Source organism: Lissotriton vulgaris, chromosome 11 (assembly GCF_964263255.1).
Source record: "Lissotriton vulgaris chromosome 11, aLisVul1.2, whole genome shotgun sequence".
NCBI classification, from domain to species: domain Eukaryota; kingdom Metazoa; phylum Chordata; class Amphibia; order Caudata; family Salamandridae; genus Lissotriton; species Lissotriton vulgaris.
The window spans coordinates 223511325-223537641 of NC_141699.1; the positions used below are offsets into that span (position 1 = coordinate 223511325).

The 26317-nt window shown below is 45.0% G+C and overlaps 1 protein-coding gene across 1 annotated transcript in view; it reads left to right on the forward strand.

Annotated features, from left to right (window-relative positions):
* LOC147679554 (unconventional myosin-XVIIIb-like) overlaps positions 1 to 26317 on the forward strand; it is a 675984-nt gene that overhangs the window by 606587 nt on the left and 43080 nt on the right. The window contains exon 15 of the mRNA XM_086942460.1: positions 356 to 446. Within this exon, the coding sequence (XP_086798586.1) occupies positions 356 to 446 (91 nt within the window). The remainder of the gene's footprint in view (positions 1 to 355; positions 447 to 26317) is intronic.

Consider the following 26317-nt stretch of genomic DNA (forward strand, 5'->3'; position numbering starts at 1 on the left):
CCTTTGACAGAGTTAATATGATTGGGATTCTATGGTGGTAAACTATTTGCAGGAAGTATGTGAATATTGAATTATTCCCCTACTCTCGAAAAAGGACAACCCCTGTCTCTACCTTAGAGGCACAAGAAAATCTATTAAGGGTGTTCACTTTGCAAGGAGAAGAATTTTCCTAATCCCATCAAGATTCGTAATATACCTATACAATGTCTTCTTGTTAACCTAAGCTGACATTGTTGTTTAAAAGAATTTGTGATTCATGCCCAGCCACTTTGCAAAGATCTACACAACAAACATTTAACCTTGAGAATCTCAATTATGATGTGAACCAATTAGAATTTGTCTTTATATATTCTAGGACCAAAGATGACAGGTGTGGAGTGTGTAGAAGGAATGGCTGTTGGTCTTTATGAAGAACTCTTTGCTGTCATCGTGTCTCTCATCAACAGGTAAAATGATGGTGTGTGGGATCTTGGCTTCCCGGTTTTGGTTCAGAACAAGAGGATGGTAAACACCAATGTACTGTTCCTTCTGTGCCTTGTACTTAGAGACATATTTGCAGAATACAAATTTTCAATTATTTATATAGTTACAACCATTTTTCCTGGTTGTTCTTGTTGCTCAATCAAACCATGACCTCAGCCATTTTCTGGATCAAAGCAACTCTAAAGCTGCACACCTCTGACCACACGAAGACAAGTGCTGGTGTGGACCAGTCATGTGATTAACCCACCCGAACAGCTGTGCAGTCAATGATTGCTCTCCTCATCTTCCCACCAAGCACTGATTTCAAACACTGTAAATCCAATTGCTTACCACTGGATGAAGCTGAGTGCTGAAGGGTCTGATATCACAATCGGCCACACCCTTATGCAAACCCAGCTTGTCAGTGAACTTCCCTAGCTTCCTTACAAACAAAATACTTCAAAAACACTGAAAACCTAACTTTGTCTTGTTTTGTGGGGTTAGCCTGTGGCTGATCTCTCAGGCCCCAAAAGGTGAATACAACATTTTTGGAAAAAAGGAAAACTTGCAGGTGTCTCTCATTCTAATCCTACTGAGTTTTGAATAAAAGGAATTATTTTGAGTCAGACTAACCATGCCAGACAATCTCTCATCAAAAGATGTTATACATGGAGACCAACCCATCACCCCGAAATAACTAAGTACACAATGGTTGGCATTTTGCTAATAGATTATTTATCGTACACTATTTGTCTACATTTGAATGACTGCAAGTATTATGAGCAGCACAGCACTTACTATGCAAACTAGGTCAGAGATCAAATATATCCCAATCATATTTCATCACACAACCCTGTGCCATTATTTCTACAGAAGCTGGTTATAATCTTGGTTAGTTAAATCTTAACTAATAAACCAATATGCCATGTCATGCAATCCCTCCGGAATTTCCTTCTCAGAACTCCAAAGTTTAGCATTTCTTCCAGCACATGACACCTCTGTCTAACCACACTCATGTACCAATGTTTTGTATTCAATGGAGTTATGAGGGGTCATCTCATGCTCATTCAGTATAGGGGATATTTGAAGAATGCTATTTGTTCAGAAATTGTAAGTGCACCAAGGATGATTAAATAATCTCAGCAATCCGCATCACACAACCCAGAAAGGCGATGGAGCCAAATGGCCTCCCAATAGAGTTATTCCAAATACCGGCTGCCAAAGTGGCACCCCTTTGTGCCAAATGTACCTAAAAAGCAAACAACTAGGTATATTGTCAAAAGATCAAAGAGTAGCTTCCATTGTGGTAATACACAAGAAGGGAAAACCAGCAGAGGACTGTAGTTCACAGCGCCCTATTTCTCTGCTTTATGCGAAAACTAAAATCCTTCTAAACTACTAGCGACACGACTACCTCAAGTTGTGAACATACTAGTACACTTAGACCAGTCAGGATACATGCCAATGCGTAATACAGCTCTTAATCTAAGCCGCCTCCATGGGGTGCTGAGATGGATGGGTATGATCAAAGAGGACTGAGCAGTACTATCTCTTGACGCCCATATTGCCTTCAACACCATTGCGTGGCCATATATATTTGCGGTCTTCAAATGTATGGGACTCAGTAAAAACTTCATTACATGGATCTGCCTGCTATATGCGGAGCCGTTAGTGCGGGTGGTGGTAAATGGATGTACATCACAGACGTTTTCCCTTAGTTGAGGGACAAGGCAAGGTTGCTCCCTGTCACCAATAATATTTGCATTGATCCTAGAGCATTTGGCGAGCTGGATAACGGGCGAACCTATTGGATCAAGGGCTACAATGGACGGACCGATGGGAAGACAAAATGTCTTCATATGCAGACGACTTACTCCTATATGTTGAGTTTCCATTAGCAGGGTACTTAAATGTTGCACTAACTTAGGAAAATACTAAGGATACACCATACATTGGTCAAAGTCCGTAGTATATCTCCTGCACAGTCCTGCCCCAACCCTGTCACCAAACTGCGGAGCGACGATAGTAACTGATGGTTTCCGGTATTTAGGGATACTTGACACAGCTGACCCTGAACTCTTCTACAAGCACAATCTCCTGGGCCTGCTAACTTGTCTACAAAGGTATGTGTGACATTGGAGATCATTGCCGCTATCTCTACTGGGCCATGATGCCCTTTTCAAAATGATGGCATGGGCAGGCTTTCTCTATGCCCTGCAAAATAAACCATACAAAGTCCCCGACGCCTACTTCAACACAATAGAGGGGGAAGTTAGGACCCTACTTTGGGACAGGCCGCTCCCCACACATTACAGCTCATAAACCTGTCACAGGGTGGTATGAAGGAAGGATAGCTCTGCCCAAAATTCAAGCATATTACTGGGCAGCTCAGCTGTCGGCTGCAAATCAATGGGTATCGCACACACAATGACCCATCATATCATATGGATAGATGGCTGATGGGCCCTGAAAGCTGTAGAAAGGCCCTATACACAATAATGAAACACCAATACCTCACAGGCACATCAGCCCAAACAGTTGATCTGAGGTAACGAGTGACAAAGAAACTGAGATGGAATAACAGGTTGACACATGCTATGCACCTATGGGAGGCCAAGAGTTTGGGTAGACTCAGCTCATGCCCGGGTGTTCACAAATTGGACATTATCAGTATATCAAGGGTGGGTGACCTGTGCCTAAGGGGAAAAATAGTCCCATTCTCTGATTTGCAGACAGAATACGAAATGTCGGGCTGTCAAGGTTACACAAACATCTTCTGAAAAGAGAATACCTGGGGCAAGATGGCCGCTGCAGTGTTGGGCTGAGAGGTCGCACATAATTCCTCTCCCGCACAAACGTTATGATGGATGAATAGAACGCTGTGCTGCCCAGAGTCTACCCTTGATGGAGTTGGAGCGCTGGTGGCTCAGAGGAACCTCCGATTACAAATATTTTAAAAAACAAGTATATCAGATTGGACTGGCCTGGGTCTGGGTCAAGGGCAGGGCTGCGAGATTATTCAACAGGCGGACCATGGCACCGAAAGTACCCCCCGGGTCGCAAATCAGGAGAAGGGGAGCAAGAAAGGTAAAAAAGCGCCAGATCCCCCAGCAGTGAAAACAGGACCGGCTGCAAATACCAAAGTGGATACCCCCGCTGGGAAGAACACCGGGGTGATAAGGAAAACACTCCCCCCCCCCCCCGCTGGAGAAAGGAAAAAAAGGAGAGACGCGGGGGAAACCAATTACAGCGGCAAATAATTTGAATAGGCAATTAGCGGAGGATCGTAACCTAATCAGGGCTAACCCCGGGAAAGGGAAGGGAAACAACAAGAATCAAGACTCTGCTATGAGGCAACCTACCCTGGTAGAGGTCCTTGCGGCAAAATTCCCCGAGCAACCCGATCCTCTACAGGGAACAAACGATATTGCTATGGCGTGTAGGATAGCAACAATTAATGTATGTGGTCTCAATGACATAAACAAGAGGATGAAAGTGGCGGCATATCTAAAAACCCTGCACTTGGATTTAATTTGTCTCCAAGAGACTCATATAGAAGGGAGCAAGATGTACCTCCTGGAACAACTAGGGTTTACTGTCCTAGCAAGTACTAAACAGGTGGAGTTCTGGACTTTTTGGTTCCGTCCAGAGGTGTCAGGGATAACACCCGAAGACCCCGGAGTTCTACCTGTCTCGGTGCACAAATGAACAGAAACATGGGCTTCTCGATGGTGGCGTCAAAGACCAAAGGTTTATTACTGCAGGGACACAGAAGTCACAGAAACTACACACGGGCAGATTTTAGGAGCCTGTTCGATTTGTACAAGAAGGGTTGCTCCTTATATACAAAATATTAACCTTCAGGCGAATTCTTCACAATGCTAGTACATTCCCAAACCTTTGTGTCCTAAACAATAAATATTTGGCGTTGCACAGGAATCGTCGATAATATTTGATGTCAAACATTACGAAGAGGGGTTCCCACTACTCCATCACAATCCCATGTCAACATTTCATTCAAGAGCCGGACCGCCTCATCGTAAATTTCGTTACCTCCCCCTAATAAAGGCCCAGAAGGAAAGGAGCAGGGCCAGGTGCAGAAGATAGAAAAGCAGGATAAGAGATGTTTGTGGGTCGTAAATGGGCAAGGCTACCAGCTTCGGCCGCCTAATCATGATCAGGCCAACGAACACGAGAACCAGTATAGCAGGACTGGCCTCAGGCAGAGGAGGTAGCCTTTGTCGAGTCATGCAGCCACGGCATGTTCTGTTCTAAGGTGCACGTGTCACTAGAGAGGTGAATCACCGGCTAAGCCTACGTGTCCTTAATCGAAATGAAGTAATCAGAGGTCATTGCGTATGTGAGGGCAAGAAACACAAAAATGGCTGCCATGATCTAAGATGGATGCCATGGGTAGATTAGAAATGTGTTTGTAACAGGAGTACTCTTGCTCGTAGCATAGCGAAAACACCAGGATATGCTAAATGGATCATTTGCGGTTCGCTGATACCAAAATTATGTATTTACGACAATGTTGAAAACACGGGTTCAAATCGTCACCGAACCTCAGACCCTCCTTTTGCCCTTACATAGGCAATTACTCAGTCTATGTCAGAGTCTAACTCTATGCTCATCAGGTCAGTGACATGTTGTTGTATCATCATCCTTTCTCGCGCCTTTTCTTCAAACGCAGGTGGTTTTCTGAAACAGGTTGCAGCACAGAGACTACACAAAGCGGGACCACACTGGATAATCAGGCAGCATGAGAATAGGAATACTAAGATAACACCAATGACCATCAGAACCTTCCATCCCCACGCTGATATCAGAGTCCAAAACCACTCCATGAAGGACCAGTTTCCCTTGTCTACATGTATAGAGTCGGAAATCTTGTGTAGCTTAGAAATCGCCTCATAGACTGTTGGAGCGTTATTGGGAATAAAGACACAGCAGCTCGATTGGATCATTCTGCATACCCCACCTCGATCTGCAAGTATCACGTCTAGAACCATACGGTTCTGTAACGTCATGAGTCTATCCGCCTGAAGCTCAGCTGTCAAATTGCTAAGGGCACCAGCAGTTTCGGTAATAGTAGATTCAACTACCCGTGTTAGCTGACGTATGTTTCTACTATTGGCCATAGGCCCCCAGAACGGAAGGAAACCTTTGAAGAAGTCTCCAGCTTCCTGACCAGCGGTATCTTCCTTGCTGAAAACACCTCATGCTACTCTGGTCTTGTGATAGTCAGAAGAAGCAGTGTACGTTGGAGGCAACAATCGAGCAATATAACATGAACCTGAAAAGTCAGCAGGCAACCATGTATACGCTCTGTCTTGACAGATGAAGTAGGTACCCCTAGCAGTAAGGAAGGCAGGGGAAGAGTTAGACGGAAACACGTAAGTCTCAACGCACTCACTCCTCCCTAGCTGAGCTCTCGGATTTCTCCCATTTCCTTGCAAACAGACCTGACCTCGGTGAGGCACGACCCAGATTGGAGTGGAGCTTTTTCGCTTGCTTTCTCCCAAACTAAGGCGATACTCTGTAGAGTTCCAACTCAAATATACTCGCAATTCGTCTCTAGGGTAAGATGGAGTATTATTGACGTCCTTGATCATGTCAATAATTCCCTGGACTAAAGCTTTGTTGGCAGAGTTATATTTAGTGGAACGTGGTGGACGCGGAGGATAGGTTTCAAGGGCATAAGCAAAAATGGTTTGAAAGGCCTGAAATGATCCATTATAGCTAAAAGGCAAAACCAGGTAGGGAATGCCTTTATCCATAGTGTGGGGTATCAAGCCACACACCCAGCAGTCTGTAGTGTTAACTACCAGTTGGTGTTGGTGCAAGAGCTGTACGAAAGTGTTATTGATAAATTCTGAGCGTCGAGCTTGCTCATGTTCAGGAAACGAGTGAAAAGAGTGCATAGAAGAAACAGTAGAAGTAGCAGGATCAAGGGGAGGTACTGTAGTTACTGGCATAAAAATTAGGTTCACGCCAAAGATGATTCCACCCATCAACGTTATTAAAACAATTAAAAATGTAATAGCACATTGCATCAGAAAACATTTGCTATGAAGAATTCTGTAAAGTCTGTTTCTGCGAACATAAATCACATTTTCTCGTTGCAGCGCAGGAAGCTCCATCTTCTACAATCCGCTTGCGACCACTGATGATGTGTACGTAGATGAAAATGCCTCTATCAGCCCTGGGAGTTCCCAGGACAAACAGAAAGATCGACCTTGTGTCTGATCCCCGCAGATTCAACTAGGCACACAGCCACGACCCTACGGCTACCCAGACGGCAAGGCAATTTTAAAAACAATAAAACAATAGCAAACTTTCCTGGCTGAAGGCAAAGTGTCAAAATTTCAAATGTGTAAAATAGGCAGTTTCCTGCTTTATTTGTCCATATTGCGAGACCGTAAATTGTATCTCAGTTTTGCAGGAACTGTTTGATCTGGAAACAGTGTATTATCAGCAGAAGTTGCAATGTTCAAGTTCGCAGAGGGCAAAGTTTCTTCTGATGCAGAGGGCAAGTGTTCAGGAGTCACAAAAGTAGTTTCAGGAGGAGAGTCAGAGTTTGATGTGTCAGTTATCAGTTCGGCATCGCTGAAAGGGACAAACTTGGGTGTTCGCTCGGACTCAGAGGCACCAATTCCCTTCTTAACCCAGTCGTCATAAGGAAGTGGCAGGGGCACACGTTTGACGTGCGTTGTATGTATCCAATGTTTGCGTCCGGCCACACGAATAGTAGTTCTCGTTGCTAGGAGTACTTGGTAGGGGCCGACAAATCTGGGTTGAAGGTTCTTCGTCCTCGCAAAGTTGCGCACCACCACGTGGTCTCCTGGTTTCAGCTGATGACCTGGACTCTCCGGTGGCTTTGGCAATGCATCGAAAACCTGTTGGTGAATAAGACTCAATTTAGCAGTCAAGTCGTAAAGGTAATCAATCAACATTGGATATTCCAGAGAACAAAATTCCTTTGGCCTTGGCACTCCCCAAATATTAGCGGGACGACCAAAGACAATTTCTTAAGGACTAAGCCCTACTCTAGAATGTACAGTCGCTCTCGTGGATAACAAAGCCAAGGGTAGTGCGTCTGGCCAGGATAAACCCGTGGATGCCTGTATTTTAGCAAGTTTCAGTTTGAGGGTGCCATTGTAACCCTCAACTAAACCAGCAGACTGGGGATGGTTTGCACTGTGAAACTTTTGCCTGATCCCTAAACCGGCGCACACACTCTGCATAACTTTCCCTACAAACTCACTTCCGTTATCTGACCATACAATCCGTGGCATTCCAAATCTAGGGAAATATTCCTTGAGAAGGATTTTGGCAGTTGATAGGGCAGTGTTGTCCTTCAGTGGATATGCTTCGATCCATCTGGAGAAAGCACAAACTACCACCAGGACGTATTTTAAGTTGTTGCAACGATCCATGTGAATGAAGTCTAACTGAATCACTTCAAAGGGACAAGAGGGAGGAGCGAAGTGACCAGCTGGCGTGGGGATTCCCTTGCCAGGATTATGCATCAGGCATACCATACAATTTTTCACCACTCTCTCTGCACATTTGCTAATCCCATCATTCTTCCAGACTGGAGCCAACATCTTACAGATTCCTTTAGAGCTAATATGCGCTACTCCATGCGCCATCGTCACTACTGCAAGCACATACGCATCAGGCAACATCCAACGCTGCTGTTCCGACAAATCAATCCAACACCCACTCGAGTCCAACTTACCCGTACTCTCTTTCCATGCACGTTTCTCCTCCTCAGTCGCCTCTTTCTGAATCTCTTTCACACTTTCCACTGTGTCTTCACACATTCCAGACTCAGAAATCCATCTCGCAGACGTAGCCACATACATTCTACTCATCATATTTCTAGCTGTCTGTTTAGCGGTCTCATCAGCAAAAGCATTCCCACGACCAACATCATCCGTGATTGCTTTATGAGCACTGCATTTCACAATCGCAACTTCAGTCGGCAAGGTTAGAGATTCCAACAAGTCGTTAACTAGCTGACCATGTTGAATCTTAGTCCCATGGGACGTAATGAAACCTCGTTCTTTCCATAAACGGCCAAAATTATGGGCCACGCCAAATGCGTACTGACTATCTGTGAACACATTCACTCTCTTTCCCTTTGCTAAAACACACGCTCTCGTTAGAGCGATTAACTCTGCAGCTTGGGCAGAATTCTGACTCACTCTTGCAGTCTCCACAATCGTACTCAAAGTCGTTACTGCATAAGCAGCAGTCACATCACCATTCTCCAATTTAAAGCATGACCCATCAACATACAACGTGCCATCTGGATCTGACAATGGAGTGTCTTTTAAATCAATTCGTCCCTTTGTCTCCTCCTCGGTTCTGAAACAGCAATCATGGGGTTCGGAATCACTCGACTCTTGATTAGTCGGCAACAATGTTGCTGGATTCAATACATTGCATCTTTTGATCTGAATATGACTCGCTAGCAATGTCAGCTCGTAGCCAGATAATCTAGCACTGGTAAGGTGTTGCGTCTTAGTTCGGTTCATGAGTGTATCCACAGCATGAGGAACCATGACCACTAGCATGTTATTCATCACCAAACCAGCAGATTGTTGAATGGAAGCCGCAGCTGCTGCTGTAGCTCTCAAGCAACTAGGCAACGCTCTAGCTACCGGATCTAATGTTGATGAAAAATACGCACAAGGGCGTTGTTTATCACCAAATCTCTGTGTCAGAACACTCAACGCGCAACCTTCTCTCTCGTGAACATAGAGCGTTAATGGCTTGCTGTAATCGGGTGTACCCAATACAGGAGCTGAACATAGTGCATTTCGTAACTCAGAAAAACTCTCCTGACATTCAGCAGACCATGGCACCGGACTCGGAACATTTTTCCCAGTCAAAGCTACCAATGGTTTTGCCAAAAGAGAAAAATTTGGGATCCACTGCCTACAATACGAGGTAATACCTAAAAAGGCACGTACTTCTCTCAGTGTGCGAGGAACACTCATCTGCGTAATTGCTTTTATTCTCTCTGGGGTCAACTTCCTTCCCTCCTTTGACAAGAGATGACCTAGGTAGGTCACTTCTTGACAGCAGTATTGCATTTTCGAAGGTGACACCTTGTGATTCAAATTGGACAAATGATGCAATAACGAAATTGTAGCTGCTTTGCAAGTTTCCTTGTCATCGGCAGCCACCAGAAGGTCATCTACATACTGCACTAGAGCAGAACCTGGAGGAAGTACAAAGGAATCTAACTGACTTTTTAATGCTTGACTGTAAATGGATGGGCTCTCACAATAGCCTTGTGGAGCGCGTTTAAACCTGAAGCTTCGATCTCCTAGACAGAAGCCGAAAATATCTCTGCTTTCCTCGGCTATCGGAATGCTGAAAAAGGCATTCTTCAAGTCAATGACTGAGAACCATGTGGCTGTTGCAGGAATCAATGTTAACAATGCAGTAATGTCTGGAACCACAGGAAACTGCGGAACCACAATTTTATTAACCTCTCTGAGATCGATAACAAATCTATATACTGGAGGCTTTGAAGGATCAGTACGTTTCAAAATTGGCAATACAGGACTGTTACAGACATTTCCTCTAGTTTCTTCAACCACCCCTTTCTTAATCAAATCTTGTACAATCAATAAGAGTGCACGTTCACCTTCACTAGATATTTTATATTGAGGAATTCGTGGAAATTTGACATTTGCTTTCAAAGTGACAACATATGGTGGTATTTCTAAAAGGCCTACATCGTTAGGACCAGTCGCCCAAAGAGTATCAGGGAGTGAACGCAGCTCTGGCGGGAGTGCATCCATTGACAAGTACATCGGAGAGGTGATGCGTTTACCCAACGTAAGCTGTACTCCTTCCGGAGAACAGTACAATGTCGCATATAGGCGTTTTAACAAGTCTAAACCAAGCAGATTTTCATTACAACCTGTCGTCAAAATCAGGGGTGCTTTCAATTGACACGGTCCAACAGAAATAGACAAAGGACCAGATACAGGGTTGTAAACGGGGGCACCTGAAAAACCTACGGAAACATTTGTTAAGCCGACAAAGGTGCGCCAGGGAGTTTCGCATGAATAATAGAACTTTTTGCGGCACCAGTATCCAACAGAAACGGTTCGACTACACCTGATGTTGCTACTGCGACATAAGGCCCACTCTGATCCACTGGAACTGATACTACTCCCTCTCTCTGTCCATGGCTGTCCTAGTACTCACTTTGCTGAAATCCCTCATCATTTTCACAATAGTCTTCAACATAATATTGTTGTGACCTATTCTGTTGAGCAGACTGTCCATTTCACTCATCAAAGTGATTGGAAGGTCGATCGTTCGTTTGTGGAGGCATAGCACCTCGTCCTCGACCTCTAGAATTTTGCACAAAACCACCACGACCTCTCTGAGCTGCTGCAGCGTTATTCTGTGCTAAGACTGGACACTCATTCTTATAATGACCCTCTTTCTTACAATACGCACATTGATTCCACTGGTACTGCGGTCTCTGAGAACAATAATCTGTCCTTTGATACGACCCTCGCTGTGTATTGGTCTGATTCATGCGAGGCAGATATGCTTGTTGCAGAAGAACTTTAGTCTTTAAATCTTTCGTTTTCTTATCTGATTTCTCTTTCTCCTCTTTATCCCTGTTTTCATAATACTGTGCAGTTGCAAGTATTTGCGCAGTTGTAGAAACAGCCCACGCACTCTCGGAATCTTTTAATTTATTGCAGAGCTCTGGTAGCAGATTGTGTACAAATTTATCGACAAACAATCTCTGTCCTCCTTCTGTGCTCATATCCTGACCACTATGATCTACAAAAGTCTCTTCGAACCTCGTGAAAAAGTCGGAGACACTTTCGTCTTTCTTTTGCCTGCATGCGGACAACTTGTCCCAGTTAACGCGCAATGCTGGCATCAGAGTCTTCATTAAGTCGATTATCCTACCTGGAAGATTAGCAATTAGAGGTTCGGGTTTGGAACCACCTATTTGCTGACCATCTGCTGCAATAATAGCTGCCCAAACACCACCTAGAGCAACTGGATGATTTTCTTTACAAATCTTAGCCCAAATTGGTTGCGGAACTACATTCCCAAATAACATGTCAATGTCCGCCAGATTTATTACACAAGCCTCAACTGTCTGTGCTAACTCCTTATAATATCCGGCAGGATTTTTACGCGGATCTGGCAAGGCCTGTTTTACTGCTAATACTTCGGCTCGCTTCCACGGAATGTGTATCCACACTCTTTGGAACTGGGCCGGAGCGGCTGCAATACCACGGACCGCATCAGCTTGCACAGCTTCACGCCAAATTGGAGGAACCTCCCTCATCGGATATTGGCGATTCTACTTAGTACTACTCTTTTCTAAGTCCCTTGGTGAACGGAGTGATGGATCATTCCTATAACTTAAAATTAGTTCCATCGCTTCTTTTATATTTTGACCTACTATCATACCTGCAGCAAACTCTTTCTGGAACTTAATCAATTCTTCTAAACTCGAGTCAGAGTCATCTTCTTCTAACTCCTCTCGTAAAAGAGAGCACATCTCGTCGAACACATATCGTTGTGTTGGTTCATTCCACTGCATAAATGTATCTAATACATCTCTAGTACTGTATCTTCTACTCTTCGAAATCCATCTGAGAGCCGTGGAATCTAATATTCCCCGTTCTTCAGTACTTGGGAGCTGACTACGTCTCTGTACAGAGTCAGAAGTAGGAGTCTTAATTAAAGTTTTATAGAAGGGAGATAGAATGTTAGAGACAGAATCAGTGATTCTTCGACGAACAGAAAGCGGAGTCATAATACTAGCAGATGTAGAGAACACAGTAGCAGTTGGAACAGATAGCACAGGGACAGTAGGAGTATCAGGTAAGGTAGCTTGTGAAACAGTAGGTGTAAGCGATACAGGTATAGGCAAAGAAGTCGGCAACCCAGGAAGAGGGGGTGCCGTAGGAACATTCACATTAACCACAGGAGGTACAGGAGCTTGATTCTGAGGGGCAGGAGCAGGAATACCATGTTGTCCAGCAACCGGCAATTGAACATTCGGTACAGGTGGAGCTGTAGCACCCTGTGCATACCGTGGGGGTGACCGTAACAAGTAAGACAACAGAGGATCGTTTTCGGGGTCCTCTACTATCTTAGTTGTACTCGATGGCAAGGCGGGATAGCACTTATCTATCGCTAAATTACGCTCTCTAGTGGCCACCTCCATTGCTTTCTCAGACTCGTTATCTTGCAGCTGCTTAGCCGCCTGTTCTAAAGTCAATTCTTGCTCTTTCTGTTCTTTCTTCAATCTTTTAACTTCTCTCTGTTTAGACTCTTTTCGCCAATAACGGAAAGAATCAAACATTGCCGGCCGGGCTTTCTTTTTAAACAATTTCACTTCTAAATTGTCAAGGACTTCAGGTTCGAAACTACCATGCAGTGGCCAACTAAGGACACCGTCTTTTTCAGTATATCGGACCCAAACCTCATTATAAGATATAGGACCCACACCATACTTACAATACAGATCATATAGAGGAGTTCCAATCGGAGGAACCAGACATGAGTCCTCCAACCGGGAATCACTGTTGCAACCAAAACACGACAACATACAATTTTTCCGACTTACCATTTTGTAATCCGGAACACAGAACAAACAAACACAAACAGGAATGTGCACTTGAACCAAGAACTTAGGCCTACCAAAAGCGAACAAATGTATCGATACCCAAACTAAACCAATAGATTATCGTAACCAGAACAACCAGTGATAATCTTACGAAACCAAACCAAACCAAGAACTAAAAAGGATTTTTAACAACCCTTACGAAGTAACCAACTAGCAACCACTAAATACTTAACTGAGGTACTGAAGACGTCACCAAGGAGAAACCCGTCACGTCTCGCCGTACTAAGGACTGCACCTCGGGTCCAAGACAGGGCGACGGTCAAGGCAACGGACCACTGCAGCCGTCCTGAACGGGAACCCTCGTGGAAGAGAACGTCGGGCCACTTTTGCGATATGCCGGGATCGATGAAGTGGGGCGCCTCCCTTAGGAATCTTCACACGAAGCTTCTCGAACTCTTCAGGCTTTTGGACCGGTACCGAATGACGTCGTCCAACGTTGGGCGCCAATTGGAGTTCTGGACTTTTTGGTTCCGTCCAGAGGTGTCAGGGATAACACCCGAAGACCCCGGAGTTCTACCTGTCTCGGTGCACAAATGAACAGAAACACGGGCTTCTCGATGGTGGCGTCAAAGACCAAAGGTTAATTACTGCAGGGACACAGAAGTCACAGAAACTACACACGGGCAGATTCTAGGAGCCTGTTCGATTTGTACAAGAAAAGTTGCTCCTTATATACAAAATATTAACCTTCAGGCGAATTCTTCACAATGCTAGTACATTCCCAAACCTTTGTGTCCTAAACAATAAATATTTGGCGTTGCACAGGAATCGTCGATAATATTTGATGTCAAACATTACGAAGAGGGGTTCCCACTACTCCATCACAATCCCATGTCAACATTTCATTCAAGAGCCGGACCGCCTCATCGTAAATTTCGTTACCTCCCCCTAATAAAGGCCCAGAAGTAAAGGAGCAGGGCCAGGTGCAGAAGATAGAAAAGCAGGATAAGAGATGTTTGTGGGTCGTAAATGGGCAAGGCTACCAGCTTCGGCCGCCTAATCATGATCAGGCCAACGAACACGAGAACCAGTATAGCAGGACTGGCCTCAGGCAGAGGAGGTAGCCTTTGTCGAGTCATGCAGCCACGGCATGTTCTGTTCTAAGGTGCACGTGTCACTAGAGAGGTGAATCACCGGCTAAGCCTACGTGTCCTTAATCGAAATGAAGTAATCAGAGATCATTGCGTATGTGAGGGCAAGAAACACAAAAATGGCTGCCATGATCTAAGATGGATGCCATGGGTAGATTAGAAATGTGTTTGTAACAGGAGTACTCTTGCTCGTAGCATAGCGAAAACACCAGGATATGCTAAATGGATCATTTGCGGTTCGCTGATACCAAAATTATGTATTTACGACAACGTTGAAAACACGGGTTCAAATCGTCACGGAACCTCACAGGGTACTAGGACTAGAGGGGTAGCAGTTCTGGAAAAGCGTAGGGATGTGATTATAGAGAGGAAGAAGGAAGATAAATGGGGCAGGTGGGTGATTTTGGAAATACATTTTAGGGTCAGAAATTAACTCTTGCCACAATCTATGGATCCACAGAAGATGACCCAGATGTGTTCCAATTCCTTGATATTGAGTTAGCTCACTGGCCCGAGCCCATAGTGTGTTGTGGGGATTTTAATATACATGACCCAGAGAGTTCATTCACACAGCCAGGGGGGATTTATCGGGGAAGGAAGAAGAAGGTGTACAAGGCATTAGCTGCTATGGTCTCTCATAATGCCTTGGTTGATTCATGGGTAAAGATACACCCACATCTGGATGGGAGTACTTTCTTCTCCGCCCCGCACAAAGTAATGGTCAGGCTGGATTATTTCTTAACCTCTAGCTCCTTGCTTCCTGGCTCACATATGGAGAAACTACCGCGGGTTATCTCGGGCCATGGCCCGCTGATTCTTACGTTTAAAATCACTCAAGCACAAAGAACACCCTCGCATTGGTCTTTCGAGAGAGGTTTGCTAAAAGATGCTGCATATAGGGAGCAAATGACAGCATCTCCAGGGGTGGTCTGGGATACCTTTAAGGCATGAGTAAGGGGAGAAACAATGAATTTTGTCTTAGCAAGGCAGAAGAGGGAAAGGGATAAGAGAGAACAGATAGCACAAGAATGATTAAGAGAGGAAGATCATTTGAGTAGGGCAATCTTACGGAATCTACCCCTAGAAGAATATTTATTTAAAATTATAGCATTGAAAGCCGAAGCTGTGAAGGCCTGGCTAGGAAAGCAGCAGATAATTATTTAACGAAAAAGGAAAGAACGTATGAATTTAGTGAGAGAGTAGGGCAAGTACTAGCAATTAGAACTAGGCAGAGAACAGCTGAAGCGGCAATAAAAGAAATAAGGGATGGACAGGGGAACTTGGTTGCGGATCCTAATTTAATAAGGGAAGTCTTTAGGAGGTTTTATTCAGACTTATACACCCCGGAGGATATAGGTAGGTCGGTAAACATTGAAAACTATCCTATGAATATCTCACTGCTGACACTGCCTGAAGAAGATAGGGAGATATTGGAGGGACCTTTTCAGTTGGAAGAACTAAAGGATGCCCTAGGAAGCTTACCAGCAGGGAAAGCAGCAGGGCTGGAACAAATCCCGCTCGAATTTTACCAAGTATTTAGGGATGTGCTTCTAGCAGATATGCTCTACATAATGCTGCAAGCGCAATCAGGGGAATCAACTCCGGACTCCTGGAGCGGAGCCGACATTATCGTAATTTAAAAAAAAGGGAAACCACCAGAAGCACCAGGATCTTATAGACCCATTACACTGATGAATTCAGATGTAAAAATGTATCTCTAAAATGTTGGCAAAAAGATTGGCAGAGATTATTGAGCAACTGGTAACCCCCACACAGCACGGGTTTATACTCGGTAAAGGGACAACACAACATGTTAGGACTGTAGTTACCATCTTCGACTCTGCAGTTGTCTTGGGAGACCCTGTTGCAGCACTTTTCCTAGACACTGAGAAGGCGTTTGACAGGGTCTCCTGGGGCTATCTCTGGTACGTTATGAGGTGGTGTGGGATAGGGGAGAAATTTATAAAAGCTATACAGGCCCTTTATAGCACCCCAACTGCCAGAATTAGAGTTAATGGGGGCTGTCAGCTGCAGTAAAAATCACTAGGGGGACCAGGCAGGGGTGTCCCTCCTCGCCCCTTCTTTTTGCTTTATATCTTGAACCGCTATTGAGGCGATTTGAAACTAATGCCGACATACCACCAGTGAGGGTAAATAACTGTATCGTGAGGACTCTAGCTTACGCAGATGACGTAGCAATCCTAACTTCGAACCCTACCTTAGCTATAAAATAGGTAGAAGCAGAGGCCCTGGTGTTTGGACAGATATCCGGCTATAGTTTGAATAGATCCAAAACGCAGATTATAAAGAACATACACGCTAGGTGTGATGACAACAAAGTGGTTAGTTCTGCAGTATATTTAGGGGGTCTCACTATCGACGGACTTGGTCGTAGTGGTTGAGAGTAATATGACTCCATTAATCTCTAAGGTAAAGAGCGATTTGGAGAGGATGAACAACCTTCATCTCTCCTTGATGGGATGTACTAACGTGATAAAAATGCTGATTCTGCCCAAATTTCCTAATTTTTTTAGAACTATTCCCTTGGCTTTTGAAGTCAAATGGTTGAATTTGTTGGAGAATGTATTGAACAGATTTATTTGGGCACACAGGAAGACCCGGCGAGCATGCCGATATATGTCTCTTCCGAGAGAGAGAGGGGGTTGGGGGGCCCCTGATTTTAGGTTGTATCAAATGGCTGCAGCATTACAGTATATGCAGGGATTAATTGGGGGTGGGGGACTCGACCAAAGAGTTACGACCATGTCCACGGAAGTCTATTCTGCAGTACTGGGGGCGGAGGCAGAAAATTGTTTCTTAAATAGAGTAGAGTTTGGGTACTACAAAAGGACAAGATTCAAGACTGGAGAGGCAGCAGTTAAGATATGGAATGCTTTTTAAAAAAAGGCAGATTTAGGAAGATACAATAGGTATATCCGGCTATATAAGAATAAATCCTTCCCGGCGGAAGTCTTTGCTGATTCAAAAATGGCTGGTTGGGTACAAAAAGGGATAATACAGATTGGGGATCTAATGGATGATGAGGGGATTGTTCAGTTTGCAGATCTTACCCTTAAATATGGTATCGAATCAAGGGATTTCTTAACATTTTTGCAGATAAGGAGCTTTCTCAGTAATAAGCGGGGTGGAGCCGCGGGCTTAGGCCGTAATGAAATACTTGAGAAGATAAAATTAGGAGGGGATTGTACGATCAGATCCTTCTATGCAAGTCTTTCAAAAGGGAAGATCGATGATATGAATAAAGTTAGCAATAAGTGGGCTGAAAAATTGGGGGGGGAGCCTGAAAGCTTCCAGGAATCTCTGGACTTGGGTCGTACTATCTTATGCTCGGGTCCCCTGCAATCTCAGCATTACAAGACTCTGTTCTCATTGTATCATACCCCAGCCAGAATAGCTAAATGGGGAGGGTCTACCGGTACCACTTGCCCTTGATGCAATGCAGTAGATGCAGATATCGTTCATATGTTTGCTACCTGCCCTCAGTTACACACTTTGATTAAAAACGTAGATGATTTTATGAGTAGCACTTTAAGAATAAGAGCACAGTTGACACCTTTGTTAATTTTGTTGGGGAGGGACACGGGGGGAGATCTTATTTATAAGGAATTTATGTTTATTGCCACCGTAGTACTGAGGTTGGCAATAGCAAGAGCGTGGTTGGATAAGACCCCCCGGTTATGCAAACTTGGCTCTCAAATCTACTAGGCATGTACAATCTTGTGAAGGCAATTTATGCACGTAAGGGAGAAAGGGGAAGAAGGCTAGGCTTAAAAATATGGGAGGCAATTGCGAAATGGAAGGAGATTATGGCAATGTAGGGAATGTATGTGTATATGAAATGAAATAGAAATTATAGGTATTAGTAACCATAAGCTCAGGTATAAACTGTGAAAATGTATTTTATAATTTTTTCTTATTTAGCACTCTGTTCTTATGTTCAATTTTGTTGAAGCCATGTATAGGGTGAATAGTGTCATCAAACCAGATATGGTGAATCATAAATCTAAAGTCATTTGGTAAATGTATAATATATGTAATACAATGTGTGTATTGTGGGAAAAAAATATATATATATATAAAAAAAAAACAGAATACGAAATGTCAGATGCCAAGGTATTTAGATACCTACAAAGACAGCATGCTTTGATGGTAATCATTCCAACTGACAAATTTCTACCAGAGGCCTCTCGCCTTGGAAGATAGACTTGTGACAGAATATATAGATCGAAGAGCCTCCTCCATGACATATAAAAAAAAATCAGTAACTTACCTGACCCCCTTTTTCGTCTTATCGAACTTTGGCAGGCAGATCTAGGGAACCTGGAAGAAGAGGACTGACAGGATGCACTCTCCTCCCCACATGAAGTTGCCATATCAATGCGACTAAGATTGATCCAGCTTAAAATACGCCATAGATCATAATTCTCCTGTGACATTTTGGTCAAAGAGGGAGGGAGAGGTAAAGCAATGTGTGGAGGCTGTGTGGGCTGGAGGGTACGTTCTATCATTCACTGTGGGAATGTCCAGTGTCACAAATCCAAAATGTAAGTGGCGGGGAACTTAATCCGTCACCTTAACTTTGTACTCTCAATGTATGGGAGGCAACAGACATTACCCACATGGAACAACTATTTGCTTCACAAGGAATTGCCAGTGTGGATTATTTCAAAGAAGTGTATTATCATGGAAGAATAGTTGTTTGGCACTTTGACATCATAAACAGTGAATACATGAATGACTTAGGTAGAATTATACATGCAATATTAACAAACCATTTTCATTTGCAGTTTTCACTTGTCATCTTGAATGTAAATCAAGAACAAAATGTTATTTCATAATATTGAAGCGCTTGTTAGCAAGCTTGTTATGATCATGTTGCTAATCAGTTCAGCTCAGTTACTGCATCAGTAGATATGTAATCGACAATATTTCAAGTTAAAGCCTCAATTTTCAAACTATATTTGTACTAAAGCTGTCCTTTTCTTAGATGTCAACACTCCTGTAGTGCAGATTAAGCCTAGCTGTGCAGCTTGGTGTGTGATGGTGTGCAGTGTTTCTGTATCTCTATCTAATTACATTCCCATTTTCCAGGCCAACTGTACAACTCCAATAAGTTTTGCAGAGTTGGCTGGGAGTTTGACGAAGGGTGGAAACCACCGTTGGATGCAGATTTAGGGACCTGTAATAACTGCAACTACAAGAAGGCATTTCATAGAATTGTTTTCACAATATGTATTTATCTGTATGAATCAGCCATCTTTTACGACTTCATGAAAAATATACTAGTCAGGCACTATTTTCTTTAGAACCCGAGTTATCGATTGGTAATCTATAACAGAATGTAAGTTTAGTGTGAAGTCATGAGCTCGAATATTAACCATCATACTCTTAGCACAGCCTGAGGGATAAAATGGAGATTCTAAAAACAATTTGCATTGTTCCTTAATCAGTGTTTATTTCTTTTTTTGTGCAAACCTAAAACATTTCTGTCTAGCCTATATATATATATATTATATAATCGACCCTATGTTTGCAATTTTTAGTGTTCCATTAACATGATATAATTAATGTTTTGTATGTTTTCTCTGCCTGCTGTGAACGAATGCGGAAGCTGATTGATAGCAAATCGTCTGTTCTTTCTGTAGGAACAAGTTGTTAAATTTGAAACAAGGTCTCTAAGATTTAGTAAATTACATCACTACCTTTCATCGTCTAGTTATTGAAACTGCTTGGATTGAAAAGGAGAGATCCACTTTATCTTATCAAAGGGTATGAAGTGAATTACATGGTGTACTAGCACATGTGGTTAATCCTCCAACAAATTATGAAAGGCTCATAGATTTCGTGGTACAGTGAGATTATCGTTTAGCTGAGAGAAGTTCTGGGAATAAAGATTGATACTAAAACGTTTATAGTACACACTAAAATTAAAAAGGCTAGAAACATTGAAGTTCCAGAGCCCATGCAATTAGAGAGTGTCAAAGGTTCACTTTCTAAAAAGGAAATGAAAAGAAGACGTGTTCAACATCTTTGTGTGTATTGTGGTCAGTCAGGGCACTTTGTAAAAGAGTGTCAGAGTAACCCCAATATTTTTAAAAGTATAATATTAGCAATCTCACAGGTAGGGAAGGTGCAGCAGTTGTAAAAAGGGCCTGCCAATTGTGTGAAAAAAAAATCATTTGCAATATGGGTATTAAATACTGTGTCTTTCATTGCTCAAATGACAGTTCCTATGAAAAGTACCTTGTGTGGGGGACAAAAGAAAATTTGTTTCCGGACATTTAGATTCAGGATTTTTAGGAAATTACACATACATTAAATATGCTCAATCTTTACAATTATCAATGGTGAAGAAAAAGACTCCTGAAGAGGTTAACACAGTGGATGGTTGTTGGAAATTTGCCATTTAAGCTGGATCAAGGCTGTTTCTTAATTGTGTTTTTCCTGGGCACTACTTTTGCTGACTATGGAACTCTCTGCATTTTTGCCCTGCTATCCCATGGTAAATTGTTTGTGTTCCTCCTTTCAACACAGTGACATTGGTATACTCCTGTTTTGCATATTTTAACTTACCTAGAAGACGCTAGTAATGCTACCAAGCTGTACAGAAGGCCTGTAGGTTAAATATCACAGATGGACTGCAGCACCCATTGTGCCATCCACATAATCATGACTACAGGCCTGCTCCCAATAGGCTGACTGTGCAGGTTTTAACTGCAAATTCAATCTGTAAAAATAACCCTATTTGACAGGCCTAAACCTTTCTTCTGAGTATTCATAAGTAACTCCTAAGTAGGCCTTGGTGCCCAAAAATGCAAAAAGAACAATTGATGGACAGAATGCAGAACAATGTCATACATTCATCCCACTACAGAGATCTCAGCCTAAATCTATTGTTTTTTTGCTCACCATGCCCTACCAGTTCGGACCCAGCCATATGCAAATCAGTCTTGACTCTGTGCCCCATGGGAACAGTCCAGCCCGAACTGCCGAGCCAGGTTCTCCCTGGATTGGAAACAAGCATCCTAGGACCGGTTTCGGGCTTTCAGCCCTCTGGCATTGTGACTGGGGGTTAATTATTGCATTGTCCAGCATTCCGCCCATCAATTGTTTATTTTGCATTTGTCGCCCTAAGTGGGAAGGGTATTCCCAGATTTGGGTCCTGTGCTCACTACGCCACTAGATTCACGCTAGCCTGGCTGATGAGGGGGATGCCTTTAAACCGGTCCCAGGATGCTTGTTTTCTGTCCATGGAGGACCTGGCTTGGCAGTTCAGTCTGGACTGTTCCCACAAAGAACAGGGTCAAGACTGATTTGCGTGGGGAGGAGCTTCAGCCAGGATAGCTTGCTTCCAGTGGCCTGAAGAGCACGGGACTCACGTCTGAGCATACACATTCCACTCTGGGTGACAAATGCAAAAACAACAGATGACGGACAGAATGCAGAGCAATGTCATACATTCACCAAAGTACAGAGATCTGGGCCTAAATCAATCGTTTGTTTGCTCACCATGCCATTCCAGTTTGAACCTAGCCATATGCAAATCAGTCCATCAATTGTTTCTTTTGCATATGTTGCCCTAAGTGGGAAGGGTATGCCCAGACGAGGGTCCTGTGCTCACTACACCACTGGATTCAAGCTAGCCTGGCTGATGAAGGGTGATGCCCTGAAATCGGTCCCAGGATGCTTGTTTCTGGTCCAGGGAGGACCTGGCTTGGCAGTTCAGTCTGGACAGTTCTCACAAGGAACAGGGTCAAGACTGATTTGCATATGGCTGGGTCTAACCTTGGGTGGTATGGTGATCAAAAGAATAATGGATTTACCCCAGCTCATTGTGACTGGAGGTGACTGCTTGCATTGTCCAACATTCCATCCATCAATTGTTTTTTTTGCATGTGTCGCCCTAAGTGGGAAGGGTATGCCCAGACATGGGTCTAGTGCTCTCTACACCACTGGATTCAAGCTAGCCTGGCTGATGAAGGGTGATGGCCTGAAACGGGTCCCAGGATGCTTGTTTCCGGTCCTGGGAGGGCCTGGCTTGGCAGTTTGGTCTGGACTGTTCCCGCAAGGAACAGGGTCAAGACTGATTTGCATATTGCTGGGTCTAACCTGGGGTGGTGTGGTGAGCAAAAGAATGATGGATTTAACCCAGATCGTTGTGATTGGGGGTGAATTCTTGCATTGTCCAGCATTCCGCCCATCAAATGTTTCTTTTGCATTTGTCGCCCTAAGTGGGAAGGATATTCCCAGAATTGGGTCCCGGTCTCACTACACCACTGGATTCAAGCTAGCCGGGCTGATGATGGATGATGCCCTCAAACCAGTCCCAGGAGGCTTGTTTCTGGTCCAGGGAGGACCTGGCTTGGCAGTTCGGTCAGGACTGTTCGACAATGAACAGGGTCAAGACTGATTTGCATATGGCGGGTCTAACTTGGGGTGGTGTGGTGAGCAAAAGAATGATGGATTTAACCCAGATCATTGTGACTGGGGGTTAATTATTGCATTGTCCAGCATTCCGCCCATCAATTGTTTATTTTGCATTTGTCGCCCTAAGTGGGAAGGGTATTCCCAGATTTGGGTCCTGTGCTCACTACGCCACTAGATTCACGCTAGCCTGGCTGATGAGGGGGATGCCTTTAAACCGGTCCCAGGATGCTTGTTTTCTGTCCATGGAGGACCTGGCTTTGCAGTTCAGTCTGGACTGTTCCCACAAAGAACAGGGTCAAGACTGATTTGCGTGGGGAGGAGCTTCGCGGGCAAGCAAGATGGCCGCGTAAGCTCGGAGCTCCGCAGACCCGCCGACCCTCCGCATATATCCTGCAAGAAATCCTGATCCACAGTTGTGAATTCTATTTGGCGAGTGGTCGTAGACACGGGACCTGCTTTCCATTTCCAAATCCGACATTTCTTGGCGGAGTTATGTCGTGTTGAACTCTGTGCCGAGGATGCGCCCTTGTCCCGGAGACGGTCGACGGTCGAGACGACGCATAGCATGATCGATAAGCTGAGTGAGCGCCTCCGGCTTCTGTTGGCGGAGTGAACGTAGCGGCGGAGTTGCCTACTGTTGGCTTGCATTCTGTGAGGCTGCGCTCCGCGCCCATCTGAGGGCTCACAGCGACATCGTCCCGCTGCCCTTTGTTCTGCCCGGACCCAACATGGCTGGCAGAGGTGATCCCGACAGGACGGCGAACCGGGTCAGTAGGAAGACGATCCAGCCCCAGACCAACAAAATTGACCGGTACGCCCAGCAAAGGACCTCGCCCACTGTGGTCGCTCAATCTAAGGACTCCCTACGGGCGGGCTCACCCGAGGGGTCGGAACCCACTCTTCGCGACATCATGGGGGCGATCGCAGGCATCAGGACTGAGATGCATCAACAACATGAGGTCCTGACACACAAGGTGGACACCCTGGCTATCGATCTCAATTTGATCAGGGCCGACCTGGGCAAAACGAATGATCGAGTGAAATCTCTCGATATCAAAACCTCCAGCCTCACTACCGATGTCTCGGACCTGCAAGCGGAGGTCCGTACCTTGCAGTCAGGTTAATGACCTGTTTTCGAGGCGGCTGGAGGATTTCGAAGGACGTGCCAGGCGGCAGAATGTTCGCATTATTGGGGTGCCGGAGGGAGCGGAGGAAGCGGCCGTTGACCTCTTTGTCGAGGACTTGGTTAAGACCCATCTCGCTCCAGCAGGCCTTAGTCACTTCTTCTCGGTTGAGCGGGCCCACAGAATACCGGGCGGCCGTCCGAAGATGGGCGTCGCAACGAGACCCATCATCGCCCGATTATTCAACTTCTGAGATCGAGATGCGATCCTCCAGGCCTCGAGGCGACATGGGCCTCTCAAGTTTCAAAATGCAGACGTGAACTTTTACCCGGACTTCACCAGGGCTGTTCAGAGACAGCGTCAATGTTTTGCGGGGGTGAAGCGGCGCCTCAGGGACTTGGGGCTGAAATACTCTATGTTGTTCCCCGCTAAACTGCGCATTGAACATGATGGCCGCGCCCTGTTTTTTGATATGCCTGAGTCTGTAAGCGACTGGCTGGACACTTTGCCGCATCGGCGGGAGGAGCAGGAGGAACATTCTGAAGGCGCATCTGGTGGCCCTGATCCTCAGGAATAGTACTTCTCGCACTACCTTTGTCGGTTGGTGTGCCCGTTGACTATGACCGATAAAGCCAATGCTGTTGCACTTTAATGGGACTATCCTTTTCTTACATGGAGGGTGGCAGGGGGGGACTGCGGGGGTTCCTTACTCCTCTAGGGTCTTTTTGTAGCTTAGTTTATGGGGCGACAGGCACACTGCTGGTTGGGGGGGCTTTTTAGTCTGCTGCAGGGGTGCAGGGTGGGGGGTGGTGTTGGGGTTGGTTTTGTGTGCTTTCTTTGTTTCTTTCTTCTTTCTCTTAGGCAATGGTTCGTATGCTATGCTTTATTTCATGTATCGGTGGGGCCTCTGAGGGCTGGTGAAGGCTTGGGACACAATGATGATGGGGGGTAGGACATTGAAAGTTCTTTGTTGGTATGTCAATGGCATGGGTGATTGTATTAAGAGGGGGTGGTATTGCAGCTGTTTAAAAGACATATGCCTGATGTTGTTCTTTTGCAGGAGACACACTTGGTGGGGAACACGTGCTGAGCGCTCAACAGAAAGGGTTACAAGATGGTGGCTCATTCGGGGTTCTCTTCGGGGTCCCGGGGGGCGGGAGTTATAGTGCGCACGTCCCTTCCTTTCGAGATTGAGTCCACTATTGTGGACGAGAGGGGGCGGTACGCAGCTGTCGCAGGGAGGTGGGAAGGGCGCGTCTTGACACTGGTGTCGGTTTATGTTCCTCCGCGTTTGCAAAATAACACCTTCCAGGACCTTGGAAGCGCCATTTTGAATCTGCCAGCTGGGTTGCTTATTGTGGGGGGGTGACTTTAATTCTGTATGTTCTGGATCCTTGGACAGGCACCCGCCTAGAGACCTCCGTAGCTCGCAACTGTGGCTGCCCACTTTCCTAGATACTATGGGGTTGTTCGACTGCTGGAGACTCCTCCATCCCACCCAAAGCCAATACTCCTTTCATTCTGGCGCACACGGTAGCCTCTCAAGGATTGATTATGTTCTCACCTTGGCTGCCCACGCACCGACGATCTCTGAGGCCCGATTTTTGGCGAGAGGTATATCGGATCATTCCCCGTTGTGGGTCTCATTCGATTTTAATATTGTTGTAACGGAGCGACCGGTGGTGGTCAATCCGTGGTACTTCCGGAACCCAAAGACGTGTGGTCATTTGGCCAAGGCGATCGAGCTCTACTTTACCGAGAATGTGGGATCGGTTGCATCGGCTGCCACCTTATGGGAGGCGTTTAAAACGGTCTTGCGGAGTAAGGCATTTGCCCTCATAGCGGAAGCTCGTAGGAACAGGGACACCGACATGGTGCACATTGAGGCAGAGATTATGGAGTTATACTCTCGATTGGAGGAGGGCCCTGAGCCCGAGCTGCTACATACAGCCTTATTCATGAAGGCTAAATCGGCTCGCAAAGGCGATTCTGAGAATCCGGCCCTTTGCGAGTGCGATTTTTGCTTTTGGGATTCAGCATCCCAAAAGCAAAAATCGCTAATTGCGATGTCGCAAATGTGCGAGGAAATGACATTTAAGGAATCTCTATTTGAGATTCCTTAAATGCTATTCAACATCCTATTTCAATTTGCGATTTCGCTATTTCTAGGCGCAATTTACCGCGAGGTCAGACCTCGCGGTAAATTGCGAAAACTCAGAAAAATGCATTTAAATGCATTTTTCTGAGTTGCATGTTACACACACACATGTCCTTTGGACATGTGTGTGTGCAACACCTGTGTCACAGATCATTTGAGGGGTGCTACAGGGTGTCCTGTGGACACCCCTGGCACCCTTCAAATCGCAATCTTATTTGCGATTAGCTAATTGCTAATCGCAAATAAGGAATACTCCCCATTCATTCCTATGGGCCTTTTGGCCCATAGGAATGAATGGCGAGTTATTCCTTATTTGCGATTTGCAATTTGCTAA